Consider the following 23,516-nt stretch of genomic DNA (forward strand, 5'->3'; position numbering starts at 1 on the left):
CTGTCTGGGGGGCGGGGGGAGAGGAGATGGAGGGGAAAGGGAAAGGTACAGGTGTGCTCCAGGGAGGGAGAGTGCACTGGGTCCTCCTTCCTAAAGGTTTTAAGGGTGGAGATTTCAGGGTTAGTTACCAGAAGATCTGAATGGAATATTCTGTAGCTTTCCAGGTGTGTCCATTCAGGGATGTGGCCTCCACTGTTGGATTGGCCGGCACCAGGGCAGGAATCATTATCCAAAGCAGCTGGTCCTGATGTCAGCCCTGGCATTTTGTTGCTTATCTGGGCCTGGAGCTGAAATACAATGAGGCATAGATGTTATCTCTAGGGAGGGAAGGTCAGGGGGTCCAAACTGCAGGACCAGTGATCTGCTAGACTCTAGCAGCTAGAGGAGTAAAAGTCACCCTGGGGACAAGGGCCCACCCTACAATTCACTGCCCATTGCTAGACACTTGGGCTCTCCACCCTGGTGACCTCTGTACCTGGCCCATCTCCCTGCTCTGCGTAGGTCTGTGGAACTGCCTACAAGATAACCACAAGTAAGGGGTGGCTCATGACCTCAGAGGAGGGTGACTGAATCACCAGTGGGAACACATTTTTCATGTGAAAAACACTTTCTAAAGGTAACCATTCTAAATACGCAGAAGTCACTTTTCCCGCTGGACATGATGGCTTGTTTCTGGTTTCAATGCTCTTTCTGGGAATCTGGCTGTAGTTCTGGAAGGATACCACCCTAAGGCATCCCTGGTCCCTGAGCCTGGGCACCTTTTTGCAAATGCACACGTCAGACTCCAGTTGTCAACAAAGATCAAAATGGAGCCAGATTCATTAGGTGCCTTTTCAGTGTGTGTGTTTGCAAGGAAGGAACACTGTTCCCTGGGGAACTCTCAGCCCTGCCTCTCAGTGCAAAGGTCCCTGGAAAGGAGTTGTGGCTGCTTTGGGCTCAGGCCTGTGCACCTCAGGCGCTAGGGGGCGATGTCGTGCGAAGTGTCTGTCAATGGAGCTTGCCGTCAGGTGGGTGGAGCTGCTGAGGGGGCTGGTGGGTGGGGCTACGGTGGGGGCGGGTGGGTGGGACTATTTGTGGAGCAGGTGGGTGGGGCTATTTGGGGAGCAGGTGGGTGGGGCTACGCTCTGCTACTACGCGGAAGTTCATTCAGTTCGAATACCCCTCGCATTTCCGTCTTTCGTGGGTCCGCGATCTGTCCGGGTGGTGGGAGCTGCAGGCGGGACTCAGGGAGGCCCAGGAAACTAGAAATGGTGAGTGTGTGGCCGGGCGCGGAGACGGGGAGGAGGGGCGGGTGGAGCCGCCGTGGCGGGACCATCTCTGCACGGTCAGGTCCGGAGCCTGCGGACCCAAGGCGCCCGGGGGCTCCGCTGAAACTGCAGGCCCCTCGGGCTCGCAGTGTGGGGCCCAGCGGGACCGGGCGTCCAGTTTGTCCCCGCGGCAGGGCCTTCGGCTGCGGAGCGTGTCTGGGCAGCTCTGCACCCACATCCCCGCGGCTCCGCAGTTGGTGCGGTGACCACGTGGAGGGTCATTGGGGACAATGGTGACTCGGTCTCTGCGGTTCGTGCATGGGAGGAGCTGTGGTCTGTGGGGTCCCCTGTCCCTCCTTTCTCCCCAGAAGGATCCCGTTTTCTCCTGAGTTTGGATGTTTGTGGAGCAGGCTCTCAAGTCCACCCCCTGTCCCCCAGGCCCTGCTCTGCAGCAAATGCCTGCATTTCCAGTCTCTCCCCCGGATCCTAACGCCATCTTCCCTTCTCTGAGTCACAGCATGTTTATCAGCTATTTGTTTTGTGGTGCTTTTCAAACTGTTAAAAACAAAATTCAACTAAGTGGAAGGTCTAACTGGCTTGATTCCTATCCACGAATTGGGAAGCATCCCATCTGGTAAATAGAATCTCAGAGGAGCTGTTCTAAGTGGAAGGCGTTTACAATAGGCAGAAAGGAAGTGGCTTTGAGAGGTTATTAGTAAAAAAAAAAAAGGAAGTGTTGCTTCGGGCAGGGTCCCCTTTCCTTAGGGAAGGAACAACAGGAGGCTTTTAGACAGATTAGTATAGAACAGCAAGTTGCAGAGTAATTTGGTTATAATTTTACTGCTGGGAGAGGTTGAAACTGAAGTTACATAGTCATTCACCCCTGAACCTGGGGAGTACATCTTGAGGCAGTTTTGTTGTTTTCAGTTCTCTTACACACACCTGCATGGTGTAGCCTACTACACACCTGGCCATATGGTGTAGCCTGTGGGTCCTAGGCAACAATCCTGTACAACATGCTACTGTACTGAATACTGTAGGGAATTGTAATGCAATGGTAGTAAGCATTTATGAAAAGGTGCAGTAAAAATGTGGTGTGCAAGATAGAAAATGGGATACCCGTGTGGGGCACTGACCCTGAATGGGCTACAGGACTGGAGGCTGCTCTGCAGGAGTCAATGATTGGTGAGTGAATATGAAGGCCTAGGTCGTTACTGTGCAGGACTGTAGACTTTATCACACTGTACACTTAGGCCAGGGAATTTACAAAACACAGATTCATCAAGCCCAGGAGGCAATGATGCAATCAAAAGGCACAGCCAACACAAGACCTCTGAGGCTGCTGCCCGCATCAAACAGCATACTGCTTCACAGCAAAGTTTTCTTTCACGAAGTAGAAAGCTCACAACGATAAAGAGGATAGTATAGCAAATACATGAACCAGTTTCTCATCATCAGGTATTCTATGTAGTGAAGGTAAGTGTATGTGCTGGACTTTCATAGGACTGGCCGCACAGGAAGCTTGTTTACACCATCATCATCATAAGCATCTGAGTAATGCATTTCCCTATGACATTGTGATGGGTATGACATCACTAGGTGATTGCAGTTTTTCAAATCCACTGTAATCTTTTTGTTTTATAGAAGGGATTTTATTTTCATTAAGTTACAATTGACATACAACATTATATTAGTTTAAGGTGTACAGCATAATGATTTGATATGTGTATGTATTATGAAGTGACCATCATAATAAGTCTAGTTAGCATCTGTCATCATACAGACTTACAGAACATTTTTTTCTTGAAAAGAGAACTTTTAAGATTTACTCTTAGCAACTTATAACTGGAAGTTTGTACCTTTTGACACCCTTCATCCATTTGACCCCCACCGCACCCCCGTACACCACTCCTGCAATCTCTAGCAACCATCAGTTTGTGCTTTGTATCTATGGAGTTTTTATAAAGGTTCCACAGATAAGTGAGAACACGTGGTATTTCTCTTTTTCTGACTTATTTCACAAAGCATCCTACCTCAAGGTCCATGAATGTGTTGTTACAAGTGGCACAATTTATTTTTCTAATGGCTGAATAAAACAGTAATAGTCCTCTGTGTGTGTGTGCACCATTTTCTTTTCTTTTTATTGTTTAAAGTACTACATATATCTCTTTTTTCCCCTGTTGACACCCCACCACCACCCCACGCTGCCCCCAGGACAAGCCCCCTTCACCCCAGTGTCCATGTCCATTGGCTATGCTAATATGCATGCATACAAGTCCTTTGGTTTCTTTCTGAGGTTGGACTGTCTGTTCAGTGTTTCTTAGTCTCTGGATCTATTTTTGTTCATCAGTTTATGTTTAGTATATCCCACATATGAGTGTGATCATGTGATGTTTATCTTGCTCTGACTGGCTTATTTCGCTTAGAATAATGCTCTCCAGGTGCATCCAAACTGTTGCAAATGGTAAAAGTTCCTTCTTTATATATATATATATATGTGTGTGTGTGTGTGTGTGTGTGTGTGTGTGTGTGTGTGTGTGTGTATATATATATATATATATATATATATATATATATTGATTTCAGAGAGGAAGGAAGAGTGAGAGAGAGATAGAAACATCCATGATGAGAGAATCATGGATTGGATGCCTCCTGTAAGTCCCCCACTGGGGATCAAGCCTACAACCCGGGCATGTGCCCTAGACCGGAATTGAACCTGGGACCTTTCAGTTCACAGGCCAACGCTCCATCCACTGAGCTAAACCGGGTAGGGCAGTGGTTGGCAAACTCATTAGTCAACAGAGCTGCAGTTTGCCGACCACTGGGCTAGGGCAAAGTTCCTTCTTTTTAATAGCAGTGTAGTATTCCATTGTATAGATGTACCACAGTTTTCTAATCTACTCATCTGCTGATGGGCACTTAGGCTGTTTCCAAATATTAGCTATTGTAAATTGTGCCGCTATGAACATCGGGGTGCATATATCCTTTCTGATTGGTGTTTCTAGTTTCTTGGGATATATTCCTAGAAGTGGGATCACTGGGTCAAATGGAAGTTCCATTTTTAGTTTTTTGAGGAAACTCCATACTGTTCTCCACAGTGGCTGCACCAGTATGCATTCCCACCAGCAGTGAAGGAGGTTCTTTTTTCTACACATCCTCTCCAGCACTTGTCTTTTGTTGATTTGTTGATGATAGCCATTCTGACAGGTGTGAGATGGTACCTGTTTGTTTTGATTTGCATCTCTCAGATGATTAGTGACTTTGACCATGTCTTCATATGTCTCTTGATTTTCTGAATGTCCTATTTCAAAAAGTGTCTATTTAGGTCCTTTGCCATTTTTTGATTGGATTGTTTATCTTCCTTTGGTTAAGTTGCATGAGTTCCCTGTAAATGTTGGGGATTAAGCCCTTATGGGTGATAGCACTGGCAAATATGTTCTCCCATGCAGTGGGCTTTCTTGTTGTTTCATTGATGGTTTCTTTTGCTGTGCAAAAGCTTTTTATTTTGATGTAGTCCCATTTGTTTATTTTCTCTTTATTTTCCATGCCCTAGGAGCAGTATTGGTGAAGAAATTGCTTCGGCATATGTCTAAGATTTTGCTGCCTGTAGATTCCTCCAGTATTTTTATAGTTTCCCATCTTATGTTTAAATCCTTTATCCATTTTGAGTTTATTTTTGTGTATGATGTAAGTTGGTCTTGTTTCATTTTTTTGTATGTATCTGTCCAATTTTCCCAACACCATTTATTGGAGAGACTGTCTTGACTCCATTGTATGTTCATGCCTCCTTTGTCAAATATTAATTGAGCATAGTGGTTTGGGTTGATTTCTGGGTTCTCTATTCTATTCCATTGGTCTGTATGTCTGTTCTTGTGCCAGTACCAGGCTGTTTTGAGAACAGTGGCTTTGTAATACAGCTTGATTTCTGGTATTGAGATCCCACCTACTTTGTTCTTCTTTCTCAGGATTGCTGCAGCTATTTGGGGTCTTTTTTTATTCCATATGAATTTTTGGAAAGTTAGTTCTAGGTCTGTGAAGTATGCCATTGGTATTTTAATGGGAGTGCATTGAATCTATAGATTGCTTTGGGTAGTATGGACATTTTAATGATGTTCATTCTACCAATCCATGAACATGGTATGTTCTTCCATCTGTTTATGTCTTCCTCTATCTCTTTTTTCAGTGTCCTTTATTTTTCCATGTATAGATCTTTTACCTCCTTAGTTAAGTTTATTCCTAGGTATCCTAATTTTTTTGGTGCGATGGTAAATGGGATTGCTTTTTCAGTCTCTCTTTCTGTAAGTTCACTATTGGTGTATAGAAATGCCATAGATTTCTTGGAGTTAATTTTGTGTCCTGCTACATTGCCAAATTCATTTATTAAGTTTAATAATTTTTTGATAGAGTCTTTAGGGTTTTCTATGTACAGTATCATGTCATCTGTGAATAAGGACAGTTTTACTTCTTTTCCAATTTGGATGCCTTTTATTTTTTCTTGTCTAATTGCAATGGCTAATACTTCCAGTACTATGTCGAACAGGAGTGGTGAGAGTGGGCATCCTGTCTTGTTCCTGTTCTTAGGAGAAATGGTTTTAGTTTTTGCCCATTGAGTATGATGTTGGCTGTGGGTTTGTCATATATGGCTTTTATGATGTTGAGGTATGATCCTTCTATTCCCACTTTGCTGAGAGTTTTTATCAAGAAAGTGTGTTGGATTTTGTCAAATGCTTTTCCTGCATCAATTGATATGACTATGTGATTTTTATCTCTCAATTTGTTTATATGACATATCACTTTTATCGATTTGCGGATATTGTAGCATCCTTGCATCCCTGGGATAAATCCTACTTGGTCATGGTGTATGATCTTTCTGATGTACTGCTGGATCCAATTTGCTAGAATTTTATTGAGGATTTTGGCATCTATGTTCATGAGGGATATTGGCCTGTAATTCTCTTTCATTGTGTTGTCTTTATCTGGTTTTGGTATTAGGGTGATGCTGGCTTCATAGAAGGAAAGTTTAGTTCTAGGTCTGTGAAGTATGCCATTGGTATTTTAATGGGGAGTGTTCCTTCCTCTTGAATTTTTTGGAATTGTCTGAGGAGGATAGGTTTTAGTTCTTCCTTGAATGTTTGGTAGAACTCCCCTGTGAAGCCTCTAGCTCTGGGCTTTTGTTTGCTAGAAGCTTTTCGATGACTGCTTCAATTTCTTCTATAATAATCAGCCTGTTGAGATTTTTAGATTTTCCTGATTGAGTTTTGGAAGGTTGTATTTTTCTAGGAATATGTGCATTTCCTCCATGTTGTCTAGTTTGTTGGAATAGAGTTGTTCATATTATTTATTTATTTATTTTTGGGGAAAATGGATTATTCTAATAAAACTTTATTTTTTCAAACACGGCCACAGAGGCAGGACCTCATGTTTAACACACACAGAGACTTATGGATTTTTTAAAATATAAAACAAAGTTTACAAACAATTTTTTTCCACTTTTTGTATTTGTAATCCCATTAGCACAGGGACTTTGGCAGCAGGTGGGAGTGAAGGGCAGCTAAAACTGCCACTGGGCAGTCACCAGGCACAGGAGGAGAGCACCAGCCTGGGAGAGGCTTCACTCACACACGCAGGAATACTCACCTACAGGTCAGCCACACCACACACACAACACAGATGCAGATGTCTACCCAGCGTCAACCACAGCCCCATAGAGGTGCGCTCCACTCTGGGTAAGCCCAATATGTGAAAATCCAAATAGTCAAACAGCTAAAGTAGAGGGAGGTTGCTTGCTTGCATTACAAAAGAAGCAATCACTGGCTACTTTTAAATGGTCAGCAGTCTAAATGCACCAAAGGTCAGAGCATCAGTAAAGAGGGAAAAAAAGAGATGAAGCCCTTCAACCCTGCCTCAGTTACCCACATGTGCTTGCATCTACTTAGAGTGAGAGAGGCAGGTGGTATACAGCCTAGGCAATCTGATAAGAAGAAAAGGCCAGCTCAGAATCAATGTGAAGAGCCCTCTCCAGCCCCAATACTATATCTAGGGGAGAGGGGTGGGCCTGAGCAAAAGATCATTGGCTGAGGTCACAGCACTTAAAAGAGCCTGCAGTACCCCCAAACAGAATCCTTTGTAGAGCCAGTGGTGCTTATGGATTATAAGCCTGGTTCCAGAGCTACTTAGGAAAAAGAAAAACTTGGTGCCCTCCTTTTGACTTCTTGAACAAGCCCACTGTTCCATGAAAACTCAAGATCCTGGGGGTATCATGATGCTCTACTATTAAGGAGCGATTGCCTTCCTTCCCTAAGGCTATGCAAACACACCTTTACACCTTTCCTCAAGTATACTCCCAAGCACACACACACACTCGCACACAATTTCTCTGAGGAGGCTGAATGAACCCCCCACCCTGGCCAAATTCTAAGACACAAGTGCCCTTTGAAGCAAAGGGGCTAGTGAAATTCCCCGAGCTGGGGTCAGCAGACCCCTTCCTTCCCTGCCCATTGCTTTCTCATTGGCAGGGATACTCACACTCAGGGCCGCCATGGGAAAGGTCTGCTCTGGGGCTGTCCCTCCCGCCACCAGCTCTGTTTATCTTGTCCCAGCCAGTCTCTCGGCATGGTCGAGCTTCCTGGAGCGAGATTTCCGGCTGCCCTGAGTGGGAGCCCTCCACTCATCCCCATTCCCAGGCTGGGCCCCCAGTCTTGGAGCCTCGACACTTGTTAGTAGCCATAAGAGAGTCAGTCTGTGTGGCCCCAGGAAGTAGTAGCCTCTCAGTTTTAGTTCTCCTCAATCAGATTTAAGTCCAGGTCCCCAAAGTCCTGCTGGCACAGTGTCCGCTTACTCAGCGCCTGCCGCCCCCACCGCACGGACCCCTCCTCCTCCTCTTTGCTTTCACTCAGCACCTGGGAGGAACCCCCAATGGGGCTGCAGGAAGCAGAGAGGGGTGGGGGGCTACAGGCCATGAACCACGGTAGAGAGATGCTGCTGTCTTCCCGGGCTGTTTCTTGGGAGACAGACACCTGAGTATGGTTTCTGATTCATCTTGTCAAAGTCCAAGGAAGGCCTTAGCCGCCGGGGGTCCTCCTCGTGGCACCGCTTCACTCCAGCTTTTCGGGCATCCAGATCACAAGGCTGTGAGCGGCTTCGAGGAAGGTTGCGGAGGCCTCGGGGTCGCCAGGGCAGCTCTGGGGAGGATGCGGGGGAGCTCCGGGCAGAGGGCAAGAAGCGGCTTGCCTGTGGGCCCAGGCTGGGTGATAGGGAAAAGCGGCGCTGGGGTGGGCAAGGGGATAGGGATTCAGCATCACTTTCCCAGGAGCCACTTTGGGGGGAGGCAGCACAGGGTTGAGAGGGATCTTGGGTCAGGGCCAGGCTGAAGAAAGGTGGACTGTAGGGTCTGTGGGCTGGGGCACATTGAGAAGAGGCACTGGGAGCTTGGAGGAACCTGAGGCTGGAGACCCGCTTTGGAGGGCTCTGGTGAGGCACCTGCGGCCCACCCCCTCCACCACTGCCTCGGTGCTTGATGGGAGTCCACAGCTTGGAGGGGGCAGGCCGCCACACTGGCTGCCAGCGAGACAGGTCCACGGGCACTAAGAGTGAGCGGCATTGCCTCTTGGATGGAGGGGTGGGGGGCACAGGAAGCTTCTCTGGGTCGGGGGGCTCAGGGCTTAGAACTTGGGAGAGGGGATGCTCCGGTGGGAAGCTTCCCTGGCTGGGTGGTCTGAGGTGCAGGCTCAAGCCTGACGGGTGGTAGCTGAGGTTGAGGCTGTCCTGAAACTCGGCACAGGAACAGCGGGGCAGGCCCCTCCAGGAAGCACCTTCAGGCACAAGCTGGAAAGGGTTCCCACAGTTGGAGATGTCTGCATGATCAGGCAAAGGCAGACTGATGCTGAAGCGTGTGCATTTCAGCTCATCCAGAGTCTGTTGCTGTAGCTGCTCAGTGATCAGGTTATGATTCTCCCCAGGATCTGACTTGCACACTTTGGAGCAAATGATGGATGTCTTCCCTGTTGTTCTTCCAGACCTCACTCGTGAGCCGTCTTCTGCCACTGCAGCACCATTCTAGCACCATTGGGACTTCCCTCTCCAGTCATGCCGGCTGAGTCGCGGCTCCTCCAGCTCCCAGGGCCGCCGGCCGGAGCAGCTCTCTGTTCATATTATTTTTTAACAATCCTTTGTATTTCTGTCTGGTCTGTTGTTATTTCACCTCTTTCATTTATTTTTTAAATTTTTATTTATTTTTTAATAATTATTTATTGTTCAGATTATTACAGTTGTTCCTCTTTTTACCCCCCATAGCTCCCCTCCACCCGTTTCCTACCCTACCCTCTGCCCTAACCCCACCCCCACTGTCCTCATCCATAGGTATACGATTTTTGTCCAGTCTCTTCCCGCACCCCCACCCACTTTCCCCCCCGAGAATTGTCAGTCCACTCCCTTTCTATGCCCCTGATTCTATTATATTCACCAGTTTATTCTGTTCATCAGATTTTTATTCACTTGATTTTTAGATTTACTTGTTGATAGATATGTATTTGTTATTCATAATTTTTATCTTTACCTTTTTCTTCTTCTTCCTCTTCTTAAAGAATACCTTTCAGCATTTCATATAATACTGGTTTGGCGGTGATGAACTCCTTTAGCTTTTTCTTACCTGTGAAGCTCTTTATCTGACCTTCAATTCTGAATAATAGTTTTGTTGGGTAAAGTAATCTTGGTTGTAGGTTCTTGCTATTCATCACTTTGAAAATTTCTTGCCACTCCCATCTGGCCTGCATAGTTTCTGTTGAGAAATCAGCTGACAATCGTATAGGTGCTCCCGTGTAGGTAACTAACTGTTTTTCTCTTGCTGCTTTTAATATTCTCTCTTTGTCTTTTGCCCTTGGCATTTTAATTATGATATGTCTTGGTATGGTCCTCTTTGGGTTCCTTTTGTTTGGGGTTCTCTGTGCTTCCTAGACTTGTAAGTCTATTTCTTTCACCAGGTGGGGGAAGTTTTATGTCATTATGTCTTCAAATAGGTTTTCAATATCTTGCTCTCTCTCTTCTTCTGGCACCCCCAATTTGGATGATTTTTATTTCTTCTACTTGTCTGAACAGTGTGACTAGGACTTCCAGTACTATCCTATCTAATAATGAGGGAATATGCAAATTGACAGTCACACCATAACAAGATGGCTGTGCCCACAGTGGAGGCAGGGATTCCATAACACAAGATGGCTACGCCCACAACAGAGGCTGAATTCCCGTAACCAGCCTTAACGAGCAATCAGCAGGGACCTGAGGCTGCATGGTGCTGGGCCAGGGTAGGGGACCTGAGGTTGCATCCCCGCCTGGTGGCGCTTGACAAGGGACCTTAGGCCATGCCCCAAGCCCCGGCTCCAGGCTGGGGGGCCTTAGGCCGCGCCCCCTGCCTGGCACAGCTTGATGGGGGTGGGGCCGACCAGGTCTGGATCTCACCCAATGGGGGTGGAGCCGGCTGGGTCTGGGTCTCACATGATTTCAAAGCACCCGTGGGTGGGCAGAGACTTGGCTCTGAGTCATGCGCTGCACCCCAGACTCTGACAGGAGGAAGACTTTCATATACATATTACTAATTTCTTTCATCTCTGACACTTCTATTATAGAAAAAAGGCAAATAGTAATATTAAAATATTTCCTCTAATTAATTCCCTTTAATGTGCATGAATTTTGTGCACCAGGCCACTAGTGTTGAATAAGAGTAGTGAAAGCAGACATCCCTGTCTTGTTCCAGGTCAGTTGGAACCATGCTTTGATCATAAAACAATTTAATTTTGCCCATTGAGTATGATGTTGGCTGTACATTTGGCCTCTATCATATTGAGATATGCTCTCTCTATTCCCACTTTGTTGAGAGTTTTTATCAAAACTGGGTGTTGGATTTTGTCAAATGCTTTTTCTGAATCTATTGATATGATCATGTGAGTTTTGTCTTTCAATTTGTTTATGTAATATATCATGTTTATTGATTTGTGAATATTGTAACAGCCTGGAATAAATCCCACTTAGTCATGGTGTATGATCTTTTTAAGATATTGCTGGGTGCGATTTGCTGACATTTTGTTGCGGATTTATCATCTATGTTCATCAGGGATATTGGCCTGTAATTCTCTATCTTTGTAGTGTCTTTATCTGCTTTTGGAATTAGGATAATTCTGGCCTCATAAAAAGAATTTGGAAATGTTCCTTCTTCTTGGATTTTTCTGAAACAGTTTGAGGAGTAAAGGTGTTAGTTCTTTGATTGAAGAAGAACTCCCCTGTGAAGCCATCTGGACCTGGGCTTTTATTAGCTGGGAGTTTTTTAATTACTGCTTCTATTTCATCAGTTGTTATGGGCCTATTCAGGTTTTCTGATTCCTTCTGATTCAGTTTTAGGAGGTGGTATTTTTCTAGGATTTGTCCATTTCATCCACATTGTCCAGCTTGTTGGCATATAGTTGTTCATAGTATTTTCTTACAATCCTTTTTATTTCTATGATGTTGTTGGTTACTTCTCCACTTTCATTTTTGGCTTTACTTATTTAGGTCCTCTCTCTTTGTTTCTTGATTAGTCTGACTAACAGTTTATCAATTTTGTTTATCCTTTCAAAGAACAAGCTCTTGGTTTCATTAGATTTTTTTTTGTATTGTTTTTCTTTGTTTTTTTTTTTTGGTCTCTATGTAGTTTGTTTCTGCTGTAATCTTTCTCCCTTCCTTCTACTTACTCTGGACTTCTCTTATTGTACTTTTTCTAGTTCTATAAGTGGTAATGTTTAATAGTTTATTGTTCATTTTTCTTGTTTTTGAACAAGGTATGCCTGTAGTGCTATGAACTTCTCTCTTAGGACTTCTTTTGCTGTGTCCTAGAGATTTGGGGTTGTTGTGTGTTCATTTTCATTTGTTTCAGGAAGTTTTTGATTTCTTTCTTGATCTTGTTGCTAACCCAGTCATTGTTTAATATTATGCTCTTTAGCCTCTATGTATTTGAATGTTTTTTGGTGTTTTTACTGTAGCATATGAGTAATTAACGTTCCTCAGATGAGCAATACATTCACGTTTTAAGAGCTGCTTCAAATAAAATATAAGACTTATTCATTAACAGATTCAAATTTATCCTCTAGATTCTCCATAAGAGGCAAATTCAGATTAATATTTCAGTATCCTGTTATTTCAAAATACCTAGATATTTAATAATTTTTACTATTTAATCCAGCAAAATCTAATGTTTCAAGTTACCAAAGACTTTGGAAAACTGTTCAGGCATATATAATTACCCCTGATAAACCTTTATCATATACCCTTCATTTTAGTTATATTTATTTTGCCATAACTACTTTTGAGATTTTAAAGCCAATTATTATTACCCAAGGCATTTTCTTGCAAATTTTGTAACAGGGGTAACTCATTGGCCTTTAGTGGCTTTAATGTTTTCTTTTGTTTTGTTTTTACAAAAATGGGAGTGGCCCCCTACTGCTATTTCTGCTGGAAGGCACTACTACAGGTCTAACCCTCCTAGGAGAAAGACTTGAGGGGCTTTCATAATTATTTCCCATATTTTATCTCTCTGAGTAGTCTAACAACATGAAATCTTACCTATAAGAAGAGATATTGTCCTAGCCAGTTTGGCTCAGTGGATGGAGCATTGGCCTATGCACTGAAGAGTCCCAGGTTTGATTCTGGTCAAGGGCACAGGCCTGGGTTGCGGGCTCAGTCCAACATGCCAAAGGCAGCCAATGAATGATTGCCTCTCATCATTGATGTTTCTATCTCTCTTCATCTCCTTTCCTCTTTGAAATAAACAAAAAGATATTTACCAAAAAAAAATAATAATAATTGAGTTGTTAAAAACAGAAACAGAAAAAATCTTAGAGTAAATAAATGGGTACTCATAAAAGAGTGCAGTGGGACATTAGCCTTAGAATCTTATCTCACACTGACCCACCACAGCAAATGGGTTCTGAGTGGCACAAAGCCCAAACAGCAGAGACAGAGGATTCCCTGTGTTCATGAAACAGCAAAGTAAAGTCCCCAAAGATAAGAAAGCAAAGAACATCAGTAACCAAGTTACATTACAGACAGACAAGAACTTTCACTAGATAATGACTGTCACTAGATAATGGCTGATGACTTGTGAGGGAGAGCAGGAAGGGTCCCCAAGATAAGAATTCTTGGCAGCTGCTGGGAAGTTCCAGCAATCCCTGCCACGTGTTCAGCGTACCACAGATAGCTGGGGCCCCTAGCAAAGCGAAATATGCCACATCCTTAAACAATTAAACCAAACAACAAAGACAAAAAACAATAATCAACAGAGATACTCTATGGACAATTTTTACAGGAGCGCATAACCCACAGACAAGACTTACCGAATCAGAGTCCTTTTCATGGATCTTTCCGATGTGTTACAGTGCCCGGGACTTAGAGCCAGAATGCGGCCCGGAGAGTTCCCAGGTGAGGTAGGCAGTAAACACCACAAATGGCCTGTTGTTCACAGATCTCATCATATTCTGCTCTCAAAATTAAATATTGACTGTAGTCTAGAGTTCTTTTGGCCAAAATCTGCCAGTCCCAAGGCATCTTATGGTAATTTTCAGACAAGGCATGAAGGAGTCCTTTTTGTAAATGGACTGTTAGCCCCATTTTCTCTCATACTTTCCCTTATTTCTTTAAAGGTATTAAAGGAGAGTGGTTCATGTATCCAGTTACCTTGCATCTTGCATAACTGGGCAAGCCAAAAGCTCTCCTTCTAACAGCTTGCCTGACACATGATCCCATAACTGAGGATTTAGTTGATGAGCCTTCCCACACTGGAGGCGGAGGATCAGGGGCCTTCGATATTACTGGCTTTACAGGCTCTACTGCAGGAGGAGGGGGCGGTGATAAATCCTCCTGGCATTCTGAAGGCTTTTGATCCTCAATATGAAGTGGGCATAGTGCAGCTCGAACAAGAGCCCACATAATCAAAGATGACAAAGGCACTTGTTTTCCCTGGGCCTGATTTCTCTTTAAATTTCTACCTTCTTGTTCCTAGAGAACAAGGTCTAATGTTCCAGCATCAGGGAACCAAGGGTCATCCTATCTAATAAAGAGGGAATATGCTAATTAACCACCACGAGATGGAGGTGCCCACAACCAATTAGGACGGAATATGCTAATTGACTGCCACACTCTCAAAGATGGCGGCACCCACAGCCACAAGATGGCAGCGCCCAGTCCCCTCAGTCCCGCCGGGGCAGCAGATCCGTGGCATGGCCAGACCCGCCCCCAGGCGGGTCTGGTTGCTCTAAGCGCCTGCCTCCAGATTCCCCCAGTCCCCTTAGCATCCCAGACTCCCCGGGCCGGTCCAAGGCACAGACAAGCCTGGGATGGCAGCTGCCCAGCAGTCCAGGGCCACCCGAGGCTCAGGTAACCAGAGCTGTCCGAGGCTTGCTCTGCAGGCAGTGGCAGCAGCAGAGGTATTATAGGGGTGTCGCCTTCCCCTGATCTCCAGGTCGCCTCCCGCCCCTGAGGGCTCCCAGACTGTGAGAAGGGGCAGGCTGGTCTGAGGGACCCCCCTCCAGTGCATGAATTTTCATGCACCAGGCCTCTAGTAAGTTATAATAGTCTGCAAAAGGCCCCTTTAATTGTTTCCTTGTAACCAAGGCACCATTTGCTTTTCAGAACTGTTAAAGCACTGTTATATATTGTTGCCATCTGTGGTGCAAACAGCGGGGCCATCAGGGGCCCTGCTCCCACCTGCATTGGCCTGGCGCCATCTGCTTGCCGAAACCACCCCCACCATTACTGCCCTTCCCCATCTGTGGGGTGACCTGCGGGATTTTCGGGGCTCCCACTCGCATCCACCTTGCCCTGGTGCTGCCCGCTCACCTACTGCACCATCCAGTAGCAGTCTCGCTCTCATCGGGGCCCATTGGGCCAGCACTGCTTCCACTGCCACCCACTGCTAGCACCACGTCCCCTACACCCGCCATGTTTTGTGCCAACCCCTGGTAGTCATCGCACGTCAGAGCAAGCCGTGGAACTCCTGGTCGATCAAACTCCTGGGGACAATTTCCATATTAGCCTTTTATTATACAGGATACTACCTTTAGTTTAATGTGTGTTCTTGCCTCTTTTATTAAGTATTCCGTGACCATAGAGGCATAGGTTTATGTCTAGGCTCTCTGTTCCATTCCATGGACTTATATGCTGTTTTTAGGCCAGGACCATGCTGTTTTGATTACTATAGCCTTGTATTACACTTGGGGTTTGGGTAGTGTGATTCATCCACATTTGTTCTTCTTTCTCAAATTGCTGTTGCTTTTCAGGGTGTTTTGAGGTCTATGTAAAATTTTTGAATATTCTAGTTATGTGAGTTTCATCATGGGTATCTTGATAGGAATTGCATTGAAGCTATAGATTGCTTTGGGTATTATGGACATTTTAATTATATTAATTTTTCCTCTACATAAACACCATCTATACTTCCATTTATAGTTTACATTCCAATTACAGTTTACATTTTATTTTATTTTTGTATTAGTTTCAGGTGAAACTAATTCCAACATGAAAATATTGCAGATATCAATAAAGGCCTTTGTACATGCCAAGTCTTAAATTGTTCCTCAAGGTCCAGGCCCCAGTTAGAGGGTCACAATTGCCAGAAAGACTTCTTTTGAATGTGATCTTATGATTTCATTATACGTGTCTATGTGTCCTATAAATCAGGATGAAATAACCCTCAGGCTCATGAGTAGAGGACTTTTGTAGTGGGCTAAGTTGCGCTGTATTGCTCATGCCTGAGTTCTAACTCTAACGTCCTATCTCCATGAAATGAGAGAGGCAAAAGAAGGTCAAACTGAGTACTAACAAAGAATATAAAAACAAATGATCACTCATACTCCTCCACAAGAATATTTTCATTCATTCAGGGATATCTGACTACTTCTAATAATCTGGAGTATGTCAGGTCAATATGGCCAAGTACATTTTGTTCTAATTGGAATTTTCACACACCGCCTGGCCTCTCCTGTTTGGTGATGAGAATAGAAGAGAAAGCTACCAGGCCTTTATTGTATTCACAGTCACTAAAACTTTAAGCACACATGACAGTATGTTTCATGGATGGCTGCATCAAATGGTGCTTATAATGGAGATGAGTTTTCTCACAAGGAATTGATGGGCTTAAATAGAAGTATTTTAATGTATTAATGTAGAAGTTGTTCAAGGTGCTCTTTACCCTGACATTTGAGAGCAATGAAGACTTGAAGTGATCACAGTAAAATCATATCAATAAATTCCATGTGTTCTTGAGGAAGTGAGTTTGGCAAATTAATAATAGTCTTACTACAATCAAGTCACAGACTGAATGTTGGGGACCACGTGTCCTATGTGAACTTCTTATGAATTATGTATAAGTTCCCAGTGCTGTCTATCTCACCCATTCTCCTATATGTATATGTGGGATATTTTAGGACTCAGTGGCCTTTGAGGATGTTAATGTGGAGTTCACAATGGAGGAGTGGGCTTTCCTGGATCCCACCCAGAAGAAACTCTACGCAGATGTGATGCTGGAAACCTTCTGGAACCTGGCATCAGTAGGTAGGTATCACAAATTCTTTTTTTTAAAAATATATTTTTATTGATTTAGAGAGGAAGGAGAGGGAGAGAATGAGAGAAAAATCAATGATGAGAGAGAATCACTGATTGGGTACCTCCTGCGTGCCTCACACTGGGGATCTAGCCTGCAAACTGGTCCTACTGGAAATTGACCTGTGACGTCCCGGTTCATACCGGTTCATAGGTTGACAGTCAACGCAAAGCAATTCTTGCCTGCAATTACTTGTTACTTAGGCAATTAGAATACTAGTGTTGCTTGCTCATTAATGCTGTTTCAAGAACTGAAATATGGAAAGAGAGTACATTGTTAATTAAACCAGGAATGATCATAGCTCATTTTGTACCTAAAATCATTTTTTATATTCTTTAATAGTTTATAATGCTTTTTCTAGAATGTATTTTAGAAGAACAATGTGACAACCATGACAGTGAAGATCAGTATGAAAATTATGGGATGAATCTTAGGTGAGTTGCATTGACATGACAAAGCATTAAGAGCATCTTTGTGTGTGTGTGTGTGTGTGTGTGTGTGTTTTTTAATTGGTTTTTATATATTTTATTTATTTATATATTTAATATTTTTAAAATTTATTTCAAAGAGGTAGAAAGAAGGAGAAAGAGAAAGAAACATCAATGATGAGAGAGAATTATTGATGGCTGCCTTCTGCATGCCCCACATTCGGAATCATGTTCAGAACCTGGCAATGTGCCCTGACCAGATATTGAATATGACCACCTGGTTCAGAGGTCAGTGCTCAACCAATGAGCTTCTCTGGTAGTGCAAAATATGTTTTTCTTGATTTTCTTATGTGGAGGTGAGGGGAGAGATAGAAAAATCAATAGACTGCTTCCTGCATTCCCTGTACTGGATTTAATAAGTGCAGTCTGGCCATGTTCCCTTTCAGAGAATTGAACCGGTAAGCCCCTGGTGTGTGGGTTCATCCTGAACCACTGAGCCATATCGGCCCAGTCCACAAAAGAATCTTGAAAATAGATAATCCAATTGTATCAGCCCAGTTTTAAATATATTGGTTCTTAGAATTATCTCATCAAAATGATTTTTCTGAAATAAGACCTAGATGTTTAGTGTATAAAAAATAATTTCACTTGGAACCAATACACAGAAGTACCATTAATGAATATAAGTGTTTTCATAATATCTATGCTCCAGCCTATATTAGAAGTTTTAAGATATCCACTTTGAAAAAATGGAATGTTCAGAAACTCCACCCTTTCTTTGAAAGTGGTAAAAATGTCATTGTCATGCTACTAATAAATATTAAGTCCTTAACAGAGTATTAATAATATGCTTATGATTTTTACAGGAGTCATATGGTAGAGAGACTCTGTACAAGGAAGGATGGTAGTCAATGCAGAGAAAACTTCAGCCAGACTCCAAATCATACTGAAAAGAAGGAAATTCCTGAAATAAAACAACCTAAATCCAGGTTGTGTAGGCAAATCTTCATACGTTATTTATCCTTGAATAACCACCTGAGCTCTCACATTGGACCCAAACTGTGTCAGGAATATGAAGAAAACCCTTATAAATGTACGGAACCTGAGAAAGCTTTTATGCCTCATCAACATATTCAAAATCATGAAGGCAGTCCCAGTGGGAAAGCTTTCCACTATTCAGCTTCCCATAGAAATCATGAAGGAATGCATATTCCTGGGAATCCATATGAGTGTAAGCAATGTGGGAAAGGCTTTAGAAGTCTCATTTTCTTTAAACTTCACAAAAATACTCATAGTGGAGAGAAACCATATCAAAGTAAGCAACGTGGCAAAGCTTTCAGATCTCCCAAGAACTCTGGAGAAAATGAAAGAGCACACACTGCAGAAAAGCCCTATCAATGTCAGAAATCTGGAAAAGCTTTCAGTTCTACTTCTCTTAGAAATCAGGAAAGAACACACACTGGTGAGAAACCTTATGAATGTGGGAACGTCTTCAGTTGGCTCAGCTCTCTTCGAAAACATAAAAGAAGTCAGGCCAGAAAGCAGCCTCATGTATGTAAGGAATGTGGTAAAACTTTCCGTTATCCCTCTTTACTTAGAATTCATGAAAGAAGACATACTGGGGAAAAACCCTATGAATGTAACCATTGTGGTAAAGCTTTCTTTCATCCAACTTCCTTCCGATGTCATGTAAAAGCTCATAATAAGGAAAAATTCTATGAATGTAAGCAATGCGGGAAAACCTTCAGTTCTCTCGGCTCTCTTGGAAAACATAAAAGAAATCATGCTGGAAAGAAGCCTTATGAATGTAAGGAATGTGGTAAAACTTTCCTTTATCACTATTCCCTTAGAATTCATGAAAAAACTCATACTGGGGAAAAACCCTATGAATGTAAGCATTGTGGTAAAGATTTCTTTCATCGAACTTCCCTTCGTCGTCATGAAAGAACTCATACTGGAGAAAAACCCTATGAATGTAAGCAATGTGGGAAAGCTTTCTTTTATACAGGTTCCCTCCAAAGTCATGAAAGAACTCATAATAAGGAAAAACCCTATGAATGTAAGCAATGTGGTAAGACTTTTAGTTGTTCCAAATCTCTTAGCAATCATGAAAGAACGCATATTGTGGAGAAACTCTATGAGTGTAAGCAATGTGGGAAAGCTTTCAGATATTCCATATCTCTTAGAAATCATGAAAAAATTCATATTGTGCGGAAACCTTATGAATGTAAGCAATGTGGGAAAGCTTTCAGATATTCTACATATCTTAGAAATCATGAAAGAATGCATACTAGGGAGAAATCCTATGAATGTAAGCAATGTGGGAAAGTTTTCAGACATTCCACTTTTCTTAGTAATCATGAAAGAATGCATAATGGGGAGAAATCCTATGAATATAAGCAATGTGGGGAAACCTTCAGTTCTCCCAATTCTCTTGCAACACCTAAAAGAAATCATGATGGAAAGAAGCCCCATGAATGTAAGGAATGTGGTAAAACTTTCCTTTATCCCTCTTTCCTTAGAATTCATGAAAGAATGCATACTGGGGAAAAACCCTATGAATGCAATCATTGTGGTAAAGCTTTCTCTTATCTATCTTCCCTCCAATGTCATGAAAGAACTCATAATAAGGAAAAACCCTATGAATGTAAGCAATGTGGAAAAGCTTTTAGACATCCCATTCTTCTTAGAAATCATGAAAGGATGCATACTGGGGAGAAACCCTATGAATGTAAGCAATGTGGAAAAGCCTTCAGTTCTCCCAATTCTCTTGCAACACATAAAAGAAATCATGATGGAAAGAAGCCTCATGAATGTAAGGAATGTGGTAAAACTTTTCTTTATCCTTCTTTGCTTAGAAGTCATGAAAGAATGCATACTGGGGAAAAACCCTATGAATGTAAGCATTGTGGTAAAGATTTCTCTCAACGAACTTACCTCCGCCGTCATGAAAGAACTCATACTGGGATAAAATGCTATGAATATAAGCATTGTGATAAAGGTTTTTATTATCTGTTTTCTCTCTAACATCATAAAAGAACTCATACCAGGGAAAAACCCTATGAATGTAAGCAATGTGGTAAAGCTTTTCTCTTATACACATTCCCTCTCAAGTCAAGAAAGAACTCATAATAAGGAAAAACCGTATAAATATAAGCAATGTGAATAAAAACTTCAGTTTGCTCACACATCTTCAAAGACATGAAAAAACTCATGATGGGGTTAAATCTTATGAATGTAAGCAATGTGGGAAAACCTGTTGTACCTCACATCTTTAAAGATATTAAACAACTCATGATGGAAAGCAGCCTCATGAATAAGGAATGAGGTAAAGCTTTTTTTTTTTTATCCCCTTTTCTCTTAGATATCATGAAATGTATACTTGAGAGAAACCCTATGAATGCAAGCAATGTGAGAAAGCCTATAGTCATCCCAGATCCTTTCAAATTCACAAAAGCTCTCATAGTGGAGAGAAACCATAGCAATGCAAGGAATATGGTAAAACCTTCAGCTTCTAAAGTAGTTTTAATAGACATGTGAAAACAAATCCTATTGATAAACTGTTAATGTAGAGAATAGGGAAGTGCCTTCATTAATCTCTCAGCTGTGCCATCATGAACGATTATCCACATTGGGGATGGACCCTAGAAATGTAAGAGGGTTAGAAAGCATTCATTTCTTCCAGTTTATTGTAAAGGATGAAAGAACTCACTGAAGAGAAGCCCTGTCATGTAAAGATTGTAGAAGAGCCTTTGGCCATCCTAGTTCTTAACGAAATCATGAAGGAACTCACACCCAGGAATAAGTGTATGAACGTGAGGAATGTGGGAGAGCCTTTCTTAGACATGTGAAAATGCACCTGGAGAAATAGTGTGTACATATAGAGAAAGTGGGAAAGCCTTCAGCTGTCCCTCTTCCTTGGAAAGTTCATGAAAACAACTCAAAGTGGAGAATTGTATTGATTGTAAAAAATGTAGGAAACCTTCCTGTTGCCTCACATCCCCACAATACCATGTGAGAATGCACACTGTATAATTGACAATGAAAATAAACTTTAAAATTTTAACAAATACTTTCAAAGTAGTTTGAAAACTGTACTGAAAAGAAATCCTGTTAGTGTAACTAATTGGTACATATAAGCCTGTTGCAAATTAAGGCATATACTTCCCAAAACTCACAGCATTAAAGTTCTATAAACTTTTGACATATTTTCTCATTATCAGTATTCATTCTTTGTTAGTTTTTTAAATTGCTTTTTTGGAGTGAGGAAAGGAGAGAGATAGTAGTGGAGAGAAATATCGATGTGAGAAACATCGATAGTTGTCTTCCCGTGTGCCTGTCCAGGGATTGACCCTGTTATACCCAGTAATGTGCCCTGACAGGTATTGAATGAATAGGCCCTACACACATATGAATTCTTTTTTAATTTTTTAACAGCACTTGAAATTCACTATTATTTTAGTTAATAAGTATTTGTTATATATTTGTACGTACTCACTGTAGAGTCCCATGTGAATTATTTTCATGTTTGGTTTTGTGTTTCTTTTAGCTGGGAACTGTGCTATAAAGTTTACTTTAAGAAAATATTTTAGTTTGTTTTTCTCAATCTTGGCCTTGACAGCCAAGAAGATCATCAAAACTGCAAGCCAGTGCTTTACTTCCATTGATGTCAGGTGTAAGCTTTAAAGATGTTCAGAATTCAGCATTAAAGGTCCAGCATAGGTTGGCTTTTCCTGCAAGCCCATAGGTGTCCACCAGACAACAAACGTAGATGATCATGGTTGGGCTGTTTTCTGAAAGGTACACACTGATCTCTAGATTGCATTTGCATGAGGTCTAATTTGACTAGTAATCATCTTGTGCTCTTGATACTACTACTGACTGTGATTCAGATCCCACTGTGACAGCTGCAATGGTGCAGTGCCAAGGAGCCCTGTGACAGTTTGTTCTTGTACCACCCTCTGCAGTGATGGCTCTGAGCCAGTCCTTCCATGTGAGAATCGCCACTTTCCTCATTAAAGGCAGACTCTGGATGTGTGCTGTCACTCAGAGATGAGTGTAAGCTCAATCTTTTCATTTATCTTTGGTTGTATTGATTAAAGTTATGTGCATTTTTCTGTAATAATTACATCTGTAATTTTTCAGGAAGTATTAACTGTTTCCTAAGCACTCTTCTGTGAAGAATATTCTGGTTTTTATTTTCTGAGGATATATTTAAGTATCCTGTTGGAATTATGTAATTTCAGGTCAATTTGTAATTTTTTCCTTGTAATACCTTCTGAATCAAAATTATATGTGTAAAAATTCAGATGTTTTCCTCAAGTTACATTTTTAATTTCTTTATGTTTGTCACTTTTGGCATTAGACTTCTTTGTTATGCATAATATTTAAAACTTCAATCATGCATTTTTTACAAAGTTCCCTTCAGCCAAACATCAACCAAATCACATCTGTATTTGTAAAAGTGATGTAATGAAATGTATTCAAATAATATGAATAACTGCAAACTACCCTGGTCAGTATTGTTCTGTTGAGCATCCTCCCATACACTGAAATGTTATGGTTTCCCTTCGTGGTCAGGGCACATCCACAGGTGTTTGGTTTGGTCCCTGGTTTGGGTACATAGGAAAGACGACCGATCAATGTTTCTCTCTCATATAGATGTTTTTTCTCTCAGAAAAAAAATCAATAAACAGCGGTGGGACATCAATAATATTTTCAACAATAAAAATGAAATTTAAAATATGTACAGTCAAACTTCATTTCTCAAATATCTCTCATCTCAAAAAGTTCTGTTCTTGACCAAGTTGTACACAGAAAATATGTGTCCATGGTGGAACCAAACCTCAGTTTTGTAACTGATGATCTTTTCAAGCTGACACCTCAGCATGCCTAAAAGCTGCTTTCAGGCAACAAAGGAGAGAATGCTTTTGTTGGGAGTGAAATCAATGATTAGCACAGGAGTGCTAATGTTGGTAAAGGTGTGAGTGAAACTAGGATCACAGGCCACTGAAGAGGTATAAAATTTGTTCATTTGGATAAAGGAGAGGCAGTTAGCCAGTGACAGCCATTTTGGAGGCAATGGAACAAGTAAAGATAGTGACCTGAAAGACACCCCCACCTGAATGATAAAAGTGGTTCCTTTACAGGTAGTAGGGGGTGGTTCAATAAATTGAAGGAAAGAAGTGTTTATTTATAGATTAAACAGTACATTAGACATGT

General features: G+C 42.2%; 1 protein-coding gene and 1 pseudogene across 2 annotated transcripts; one reads left to right on the forward strand and one right to left on the reverse strand.

Moving 5' to 3' along the window:
* Positions 1–1,143: 1,143 nt before the first annotated feature.
* On the forward strand, positions 1,144–22,802 carry LOC308250081 (uncharacterized protein). Its single transcript, XM_080672351.1, has 4 exons — positions 1,144–1,250; positions 16,691–16,817; positions 17,228–17,300; positions 18,161–22,802. The coding sequence occupies exons 1-4, from the start codon at positions 1,248–1,250 to the stop codon at positions 20,319–20,321; spliced, it is 2,364 nt and encodes a 787-aa protein (XP_080528477.1). The 5' UTR covers positions 1,144–1,247; the 3' UTR covers positions 20,322–22,802.
* On the reverse strand, positions 7,922–9,312 carry LOC308251189 (protein FAM53C-like; annotated as a pseudogene). Its single transcript has 2 exons — positions 9,270–9,312; positions 7,922–9,123 (listed from the first exon to the last, which is right to left on the reverse strand). The product of its transcript is annotated as a protein FAM53C-like (transcript).
* Positions 22,803–23,516: the final 714 nt, after the last annotated feature.

Source organism: Plecotus auritus (assembly GCF_963455305.1).
Source record: "Plecotus auritus genome assembly, chromosome: 6".
NCBI lineage: Eukaryota > Metazoa > Chordata > Mammalia > Chiroptera > Vespertilionidae > Plecotus > Plecotus auritus.

What these genes read in the sequence shown, in the direction of transcription:
- LOC308250081 (XM_080672351.1), top strand. An exon ending in CTGGAACCTGGCATCAGTAG is followed by an intron (nt 16,818 to 17,227) that starts GTAGGTATCACA and finishes TGCTTTTTCTAG; the next exon opens with AATGTATTTTAGAAGAACAA. An exon ending in AATTATGGGATGAATCTTAG is followed by an intron (nt 17,301 to 18,160) that starts GTGAGTTGCATT and finishes TGATTTTTACAG; the next exon opens with GAGTCATATGGTAGAGAGAC.